Source organism: Ceratina calcarata, unplaced genomic scaffold, assembly GCF_001652005.2.
Source record: "Ceratina calcarata isolate Rehan_Ccalc_2016 unplaced genomic scaffold, ASM165200v1 scaffold54, whole genome shotgun sequence".
NCBI classification, from domain to species: Eukaryota; Metazoa; Arthropoda; class Insecta; order Hymenoptera; family Apidae; genus Ceratina; species Ceratina calcarata.
This window is the reverse complement of record NW_017176565.1, coordinates 129,188-138,641: the sequence shown is the minus strand read 5'-3', so window position 1 is coordinate 138,641 and position 9,454 is coordinate 129,188. Positions and strand designations below refer to the sequence as shown.

General features: G+C 42.1%; 2 protein-coding genes across 2 annotated transcripts; both read right to left on the bottom strand.

Annotated features, from left to right (window-relative positions):
* Positions 1-3,586: 3,586 nt before the first annotated feature.
* On the bottom strand, positions 3,587-6,822 carry LOC108628722 (RB-associated KRAB zinc finger protein). Its single transcript, XM_018030816.2, has 6 exons — positions 6,477-6,822; positions 6,250-6,407; positions 6,041-6,180; positions 5,243-5,982; positions 4,940-5,178; positions 3,587-4,882 (listed from the first exon to the last, which is right to left on the bottom strand). The coding sequence occupies exons 1-6, from the start codon at positions 6,569-6,571 to the stop codon at positions 4,869-4,871; spliced, it is 1,386 nt and encodes a 461-aa protein (XP_017886305.1). The 5' UTR covers positions 6,572-6,822; the 3' UTR covers positions 3,587-4,868.
* A 406-nt stretch (positions 6,823-7,228) lies between these two features.
* Positions 7,229-9,396, bottom strand: LOC108628701 (uncharacterized). Its single transcript, XM_085342323.1, is given in 9 exon segments — positions 7,229-7,363; positions 7,365-7,402; positions 7,468-7,674; positions 7,743-8,136; positions 8,210-8,397; positions 8,483-8,625; positions 8,711-8,864; positions 8,943-9,240; positions 9,307-9,396. Coding segments are annotated over 9 exon segments (1,647 nt in total).
* Positions 9,397-9,454: the final 58 nt, after the last annotated feature.

The window sequence follows — 9,454 nt, the reverse complement described above, 5'->3', positions numbered from 1 at the left end:
GAGTTGTTTTCCTTCTAACTTCGATATTTAACGAGTTACGTATGATTATTTGGCATTTTATTGATGTTGACAAAATCCAACCGATCCACCGTCGAAACAGCCAACTTTTGACAAAAAATGTCGTTTTTCTACAATAACTCCTAAACCGTTGGTCGTACAGGAAAATTGCATAGGACCTTTCTTGTAGAGGACGACGAGATCTACAATTTCTGTATAAAAGTTTTTTGCTAGCATTAATACTTTACGAGTTATTGACGAAAAACGAAAAAACAGTTTTTTGCAAATTACTCGTTAACTATTAACGCTAGCAAGAAACTTTTATACAGAAATTGTAGATCTCGTCGTCCTCTACAAGAAAGGTCCTATGCAATTTTTCCGTAAGTCTAGCGGTTTGGGAGTTATTGACAAAAAACGAAAATTTCGCTAAATTTGAAGGGGTACCCCTTGGAAAAATCTCGGAAAAATCGAAAATTTTTTTTTGTTGTTTATTATTAGCAATGTTCTTCCGACGTATGATTTCTTTTTAAAAAATGCGTTTCTAAAGTGCATAAACTTTTGGAATTGACTGTATAGCCAATACATCCTTAAATGGGACGGTAGTGAGTCATAAGAAATGTTCGTTTCGTATCGGTACGATAAGAGTGGCTGAGAATTGATCGAAAATCAACGTTGCGACCTTAACTTCGTTGTTCGTCAAAGTATCGGTCGTCTACCTTTACATATTCCTATTCTCATTGAAAGAATTCTTAAAGATGAATCGGAAAAGGTCTCGGGAATAGGAAACGGTCCAAGTAAATACTGGATTCGCTTATTCTTAAATAAATCGGAATTCACGTAAAACTCTGTTTCACAAAAAGGATTGCTCCAAGAAGTCCGAAGCAAGTCGTGTCCATCAGGAAAACGAGAGGATCCTTTCCGGTTTAGAGGACGGGAACGCGTTTCTGTCGCAAGTTTGATGGATCGGTCGATCGAGTTGTCTAAGAATCCGTCGATCCGTCTTACTTTCTCGAATCCGAACGTCATAACAACGGCTCCTATAGTTGCCAAAAAGTTTCGTCGGATGATTCGTCTTCGACTTCCGACTCGTGCTGACCATGAAATCGTTCGATGTGTTGTACCTCGTATCGAATATTACGTATCGTCGTCGCAACGAGATTCTTTCGTTTCGGCACGTGATTCGCAAATTCGGGTCAGAGATAACGTATCCACGTACTTACGTCTCTACGTACGAAGATGATATCTCTGCAGTTATCAAGTTCTGATTCGAAAACATAATTTCGCGAGTCGTCGAGCTCGGTGCTTGAAACACAAGCAACTCGCGTTTTACGCAGATGCTCGACCTTCTGCGGAGAATAATGGCTAATAATTTCGAGCGGGTGTCAAGCACGCCTACGCAGTAATTATCGCTGGGCGACGCTGGTGTTCGAGTGTATGCGACGATAAAATTAGGTATCCGCATAAACGTACGAAGGAATGTTCGTTACGATTTTGCAGATCCAAATTCTTTCACCTGTGCGCATCGTACATGAACAACTGACGAGCGAGGCTCGATTTCGGAAATGTCGATCGGTCACTGGACGGAAAAAAACTGTTGATGCAGGCCGCGTGGCTCGTCAAGTCTTCTTGTCCCGCTGTCACGAGCCCGTGACCGATCGGTCCGAGCAGAAGTTCGTCCCGATTCTCGAAATCGCGTTTTTTCTCGAAAAAAACGTGTTCCGAAGAACGAACGGTGGGCCCGCGAACACACGTGCTCGATTAAAATTGATTCGAGCATCGTTGGACAATACGTAGATAAATTTCTGAAAGAGATAAATTTCATCGATCATTTTTTTACGCTTATCGTCGTCGCGTGCACATAGACGAACTATGATTCGCGATCTATGGACGATCGAGGGAAATTAAATTTACGGTCGTCGTTAAACCGTGAAATTCTTATTTTTAATCATTCCGACGCGCGTTCGACTTAAATGTTTCTAAGCAGATTTCGGAAACATCGAAAACGGATTCATATTTGGACGAAATTCAGTGAAGCCTGAGTTCACACGGGACGTCGGATGCGAGTCGTCGCGACGCGTCACGTCACTCGCAAAATTCTCGGGGCTCGCAGGGGCACGGTCGGGTGCCCTCCTCGAGGGTCAGAAGCGGTGGCGAGCCCCATAATAGCCCTCGACCGGGTCCCACCCTCCCTGGTAAGCCAGGAGAACTTCGAAAGCGTGCACGACCGCAAAGTCGCCGCCCCTTGGATGGCGGCCCGAAATTTGATTATGCCACTTCCACGTGGATGAATCCGAAGCCAGGATTCATCGGTACCCGCTTTCCGCCTCATGATTTATACTTTTCTACCGTGTCTCTCTCTCACTCTCGTCCTTTATTCCCCCGTTCATTCCCACCGCACCGACAAGTTGTCTTTGTCATCGTTCTCTGATGAAAACGCACGCGCGTTATTGTTATATGTTTCGAAATCGAGCGCTTCCTCTCGAGATTCAACGTTGGGAAGAGAATTATATCAATGTTTTAGCGTTGGTTACTCCCGCTTCTGGATCGATTGACATTGGCACGTATCGTAAAGATCGTGATTCGAAATACCTTAAATCAGGACCTCGTCAGTATCCTCTGCGGTCGTTTCATTACTCGCAAACTGGTAGTTAAACGACGAGAGAAGCGACCGTACCAGAAGGCTGTATCGATCGCGTTTGGTTGTGGTCGCGGTTTATCTCATCGGGCATTAATCAAAAGGGCCGGGAACTTCCACGCGAGTGATTCCTTCATTGAACGGAGGACACGGGGACAGATAGATCTTATGAAAGACCGTTCTGCCAGATGGCCCGTGCCCGCAACGAACGTTCAGTCCTCCGTTGTACCTCACGCTTTTCTCCTCTTTCATAGAAAAGCCGTGCGAGACGTCTTTCACGGTTTTCTGTCTTACGAACGTGCCTGCACACGTGCATTTCGTGGTTTCACAACGAGCGTCCCAGGGCCTGTTCGAGGGCAATCGTGTGGGCAGATACGCGTCTTCCGTTCGTTATTGGCGAAGAGGCAAGAGGAAAGATTTTGTCGTTAGGCATAAAATTGTTCGATATTTAAATTTGTAAGAGACAGAGAGAAGGAAAGAGAGAGAAAGTAGAAAACGCGTACGCAACGATCGGACTGTTCATCGATTACGAACGAAAAGGTATTGTGATCGTCGAAAGCGACATGAGGAAGAGCATCGGAGCGGTGCAGCTGCGTCGGCACTTTGATGCCGCGTAAACGACGTTCTCTGAACGATCGGGAAACAGCATCCCGACTGCGAATGCCGGTCAGTGCGACGCGGTGTGAATTAGCATGTTCGATGGCCGAACAACCCTTTGACGAGGCGTATTGAACGGGAGCGTGGCGTGCAAATTTCACCGCGGGTCGTCCCCATTCATTGATTCCACGTCGACGCCTCTGCGAAAACGGAACCGCGTGAAAATTGAACAATCGCGAGACGAACCGGCGTGAAACGAGCGGGAACGATTATGTTTGCACGGATATGAATGATTTTCCAAATCGATGTAAGAAAACATATTTTTATTAGATCGTTCGTCAAAAAATTTGCAAAAAATCGATTTATTAACAATAAAAATGTTATTATCAACATTGATCAAATAAAAGCTAGATCCTTAACGGATTTCGTTTCGTTTGTAAAACACTGACTCTCCTGCTCTTAACATTCGAAATGTATTATATATATGATTATATATATGTTAGATTAAATTGTATTTGGTACCTCTCACGTAATACAAGACGCTTTGGCCGGTCACGGGAGATCAGGCGATTCGTCGTGCGACGGCCTTCCGTCGTCCTTAATTTTCACGGCACCCTCGAAGAGAAATACATCAGCGCAGGAGCAGCCGTTTAGCGACTATGAAAAACCATAGCGAATTAATAGAGTCGTTTCCTTTGTCAGCGATACCTGGACGGGCGTCGCTCCGCTCTTTGCTACCGACCCTGACAGGCCGTTACTAAATACACGCACGTAGATCAGCACTTTCCAAACAAATTGGAACACGTCGCTTTTCATGATTACATACACTTGAACAATTTTCTTTTTCATGAACAATGTTCATGTTCGTGTAAAAAGAACCTGCGTAATGATACGTATTTCTGAAGCACCTAAGAAATACGAAAGTATATGTTCAAAACGCGACTCTCTCCACGTTTAATAAAGACGGTGACCGGACGTTTCAACGAGCGAGGTACGTTACCAGGAACCAGGAAAGTACTTGACACTTCGAGAAGAGTCAGAGATCGACAATAGGGAAACACGAGCCACGCCCAAGTGCCGATGATCGAGCGCGGCGAAACGATCCGATTTTGTTCGGGACGCGAGAAAACAGGGGCGCACGCAAGGTGTTCACCGGAGTACGAGTGTCTCTCCTTTCTCGACGAGTAAATTTGACGTTGGCCATACCAAATAAACACATTGAGCGCCGGCTACGTTTGAAGTGGTGTCCCCGTTGACAGCGCGACCATGAACATCGTGACAATTGTTCCGTCGGCTCCCTTTCAACGTCGGTCTGCCCTCGTTTTTCTCCTCCCTTTTACCCCCTCTACCATCGACGGTCCCTTTCGGGAAAATGAGATTCATTCAGCGTCGGAACGCGAAGAGTCGACGTCAAAGAAACCCGCTCGCTATTATCTTCGTTCTTCGGCCAATTTTTCCGCTGGTTCTGAGGAAACTTCGCCCCATCGTCCATACTCGTGCTCCGTGCACTTGTCGTTAAGATCCATAGAATCCAGCTTTGTCCCTGCTTGATGACAAACTTCGCTCCTCTTTCTCCTCTCACTCGAACGTCGTTTGATCCTCGATCCACTCCTCCGTTCGCGTTGTGAAGAATATACATTCACGTCACGGATACTGAAAGAAGTACTGTGTTCAGTAAGTCGTTTGAAACGGAATGCGAGCGATCCTTACATGTATTACACTTGCGATCCTCATCGCTGTCCTCCTCTAGATGCGTTCTCGTATGTCTGTCAACCTCGGCCACGTTATCGAATTCCATTGAACAAACTCTACAGCTGAACTTCACAGCCCGCAAAATTCCTATTTGACTGGCAGTAATCGGATTCGGCACTACTGGAAATATGTTGCTGCTGCCATCGCCGATGCTACGCCTCAAGCCCTCTTTTTTCTGATGAGAGCTCACATGGTTCCTGCACACGATTGCAAATGCTAATTACACTCGGCTGAAGAGACGGTCGGGACGTGTTACGATACCTGTAAGCTTGTTCGTTCCTGAACGTGATATTGCAATCGACGCAACGATGATCTCGTTGCGGAGAAGCTTGTTGTGTCAAAGGTACCGCAGACATTTGGAAAACGGTGTTCTGCAATTTAACGGCCGGGTGAGCTACCGAATAATGCTGTTTCACGTCTTCCTTCAGTTCAAACGTTTCCATGCACTGATGGCATTTGTACGGACGCAATGGATCCGTGCTAACGTGTAATCCGACGTGCTTTTGGTAACTCGCTTGCGAACATTCCGCGTGGCATATATCGCATACAAAGTGGGTTTTGGTATGAAGGTATAGGGACTGCGGCGACACGAAAGACTTGTGGCATATCGGACAGCTGTTCGTCTGTTCCTCATTGTTTTTCATTACATAATATTTATCACAGTGCTCGCATTGAAACGCTGGCTTCGAATCGTAAGTAGACTTCTTCAATTTGCAGCCTCCTTTCGCGCACACCGCGCTTCCAGCTTTCTGTACGGGCTGAACCCCATCGTTACTTGTCAGTTTGAACGATCGTTGGTACTGTTTCAATAGCTGTTGTATTATCTTAAGTTTTTTTGATTTTGGGCAAGGTTTCCCATATATTTTATCTATTTGTATCGTTAGACGATACACTTTCTGTCTTGTTCCTTGGCACGAATCAGGATTGATACGAGTACGTATATTCAGTACTTTGTTACTGACAGGTATGTCTGTTCCATCGTTCTCATTTTTCTTTTCTATCTACAGTACCAAGTTCATTTAATAAAAATAGTTAGAAGTATATATTGCGATCATTTACCTTTTCCATCGATGGGTCACATGGGTTTTCCATTATCGGAGTCACTGTACTTGAACTGTCATCTAATTTTTTTTGTTTCAACCCCATTTTTGATAATTCGGTTTCTGACACATCTTTGGCTTTACGTTTCTTTTCATCTTCTACAATGAAAATCATTCATAGCAGCATCTCTGCTCTTAAGAATTAAAATGGTTCATTCTCCTACCTACCAATCGATTTACCAAGAACAGCTGGAACAGCATTAGGAACTAACTCCTTGGAGTCGGTGATGCTCGATTTATCGAAGTGCAGTTCGCAGAGATACAGTGGCTTATTGCTTTCGGTATTCTCATTTATTTGGCAGTTGCTAAACCAGTCTCTTCTTTGCCTAGAAAGATTAAACGATGATAACCTTCCAAGTCTTTGTACTCGTACATCTATAATCACGGATACTCACGCTGTATTCTCGGGAAAAGGAAATAATAAAATATCTCTTCCATCGATTTTCGTAATCTCGTTCGAACGACAACCGTGTGCTTCGCAAGTCAACATTCTGTTTATAACAAAATCACGTGTAAACGACTATGATTCTTCATAAAAAACTGATCAACAGACGATTAAGTTCTCGTATAAAAGCACTACAAAAGGTGCATAAATTAAAATGAACAGATTATAAAGGGAACAAGAATGCGATACAATGACAAAAAGTAGTAATCATTGGTAATCGTAAAAGCATCGATCAATGAGGAATATTGTATACTGTTCATTGATCAGCATGTATGTGACCACTCAATGTGACTGTATATATGTAACGTATACATCTGAAGCAATCCGAAGTGTGCCGAGGTAGATTGGTGCGTGTACGTGTTGCCAACTTAACACCCCTAAATTTTTTACGGTGGAGCGATAATGCATGTTAGGCGTCAGATCATAAAATTTTCATCTCCCCACTCTCCATAATATTATGTATATGTAAGAATACTATAATATTATGTATATGTAAGAAGACACCGAAAAGGTTCTCGGTGAAAATACATGTCAAAAGTCGAGATAGGATCGAGAGTAATTCTGAATTTCCGCGCGGAAATCACGTGACCGCATTCTCCGTGTTCCGCTAGTACAGTGGGTACAGTGAATCGAGTGTCGTATGTACGAAAATAAGTTTATTTTTATAAATAATATGTTATAATGAATACATGAAAGGTATAATTAGAATGCTGATAAAGATGCAACGACATCAGTGATTTTTTAAGAAAAGTCGAAAACATTTTTCATCGAAACAGGTATATCCACGATTTATTTCTCATTGTCTTCCGCTTCGATCGCTCTTGACACCGGATGAAGTTCTTAGCGATTGATTTGGAGTAGACGCCGCATTATTATCTGAAAAAATACGTGGATCGTCTTTAAATTCGTTTCGAAGCGAATGCGATCCTGCGTTCACAGACCTTTAAAGTAACTTCTCTTCGATTTAGGCGTAGAAAATAGTCTGGAATATCTCGCGGCAAGTTTCGGTTCGTTAGATCGTCGCTGACAAATTGATTGTCTCTGAGGAGATTGCTCATCTGTGCTATCGTTAAATTGAGACCCTGACGATGTTCTAGGTCTATTCAGTAGGTTGTATTTGTATCTTTTGAACAAATGATCATACTTTCCTAAAGAAAAGTTGTGACGTGACGTAATAAGTGTTTTAGGCCAATTGTTCCTTCGATTATGTACATACCTCTAACCGGAGAGATCGATGTCATTTCAGAAATGATTTCTTTGCCTAGGTGTCCATCAGAGAATAAATTATATTTTGGTGATATTAAAATAGTTTGTAAACTCGTAGGACATACCGAACGTGCATCGAACGTACAACTTTTAATTTTCTCAAACAAATTACAGTCTCGACAATCTCGTAATTGATCAGAAACTTGCTCTACAAGTTCCCGAAATTCCTCTTCGATACTTTTGAGATTTGTGCACTGCTCTGATATTTCTAGTTCCCATTTCGTTAAATCTATCATGTTAGCCTTTCTTAAATTATACTCCGTTCGTTTGAACGCTTGATCAAATAACGTCAGTAAAACTTGAAGCACTAAACATCCATCCTTATACAAGCCGTTGCCATTATGCTTTAAACGACGTTTCGATATAATTCATGCGATCTTACAATCCTACATTCTACGATACTTGATATTTTTTTACCTGAACATTGAGACACGCCAGTGTCTCATGACTTATTTCTGGTAAAACGTTTCCGTCGAGAACTTTATTATTCACGCACGAATCCATAATTATGTTACTACATTTGTCGGTTATATCCTTCAGTCTTTTTAATTTCGAATTCTCATGGTTCAGATATTTAATATTTTGTATTGTGCTTTGCTTCCATACTGTAAATTGTTTGGGACAGTAGTTTAAAATTTTGATTACGTACACTATATGTATGGTGTAGCTCACGAGTATATGAATACTGACGGTCAATGATTTCTGTATCGTCAACGTCTCTAAATCGCTTTGCAATTAACGGACTGACTGAAAGCGTAGAAATGATCTTCTCCACGTTTCCCTGCACTTGAAAAATCGCGGTCTGCGTTTTGGCCAATTCGTCAAATTTGCATCTTAAAAAAAGAATCAGGTCTTTTTATAATTTACAAGTTAAACTAACTTTGTTTAAACGTAATAGTAACAATAAGTAAACTTTACCTCATGTAATGTTTAAAGGTCTCTAAAGTCGATTTGTCTTCATCGTGAAGCTTTTTGAGTGCATCTTTTTCCTTTTTATTCAGAACAAGAAGATATCTATGAGTTATGCTTCCTATCTCTCCAGCCATGGGAACATTCAATAATTTTATGCTGGCTACAAAGAGTCGAATGATGAGCATAAGTAAATGAAGTTGGATTCGATGCTGATCTATTTGAAATAAAAATATTTTACATGTTCTTTCGATATAAGCTCTCAAAGCGATTTGTGATATTTTCCACATCAGGATCAACATTCTCACGCCTCCAGCATGTAAGAAATGAGATTTAAGTACGACTGGAAAACCTACATCTGGGTTTTCGATTGACAATAGTCCTATGTACTCTTTCAATTCCGTACGGTATCTCTTTTCGTCCGCTTTGCTCCATGTCGGCCAGGAGACCATTCTTGTAAAACGTTTTTCATTGTGTATAGACAATAAATAATGAGACAGATGAATGAAACCAGCAGTATTTGGCTTACTAAACATCCCCTACGAATTTTATACTTTTGTACGGAGCACTTGGCAATTAATTTTGTTCGTTATACGAAGACGTACCTTGACAAAGTATTTCGTACATTCGTAAGACGCAGGCTCGACTTGCATAAGTAAGAAAACGTTCCTGTAAAACGACTCGTCGATGTCCATACTTATTATTCTATAATTAATTCGGACCGATGTATGCTCAAGTAACGTTTACTCGAAG

Bases quoted from the DNA above. Each gene is read 5' to 3' on its own strand.
- LOC108628722 (XM_018030816.2), bottom strand. From the start codon at position 6,571: ATGTTGACTTGCGAAGCACACGGTTGTCGTTCGAACGAGATTACGAAA. The intron at 5,983-6,040 runs GTAAATGATCGC...TTGGTACTGTAG, and splicing joins GTGACCCATCGATGGAAAAG to ATAGAAAAGAAAAATGAGAA. The intron at 5,179-5,242 runs GTATCGTAACAC...AATCGTGTGCAG, and splicing joins AGGAACGAACAAGCTTACAG to GAACCATGTGAGCTCTCATC.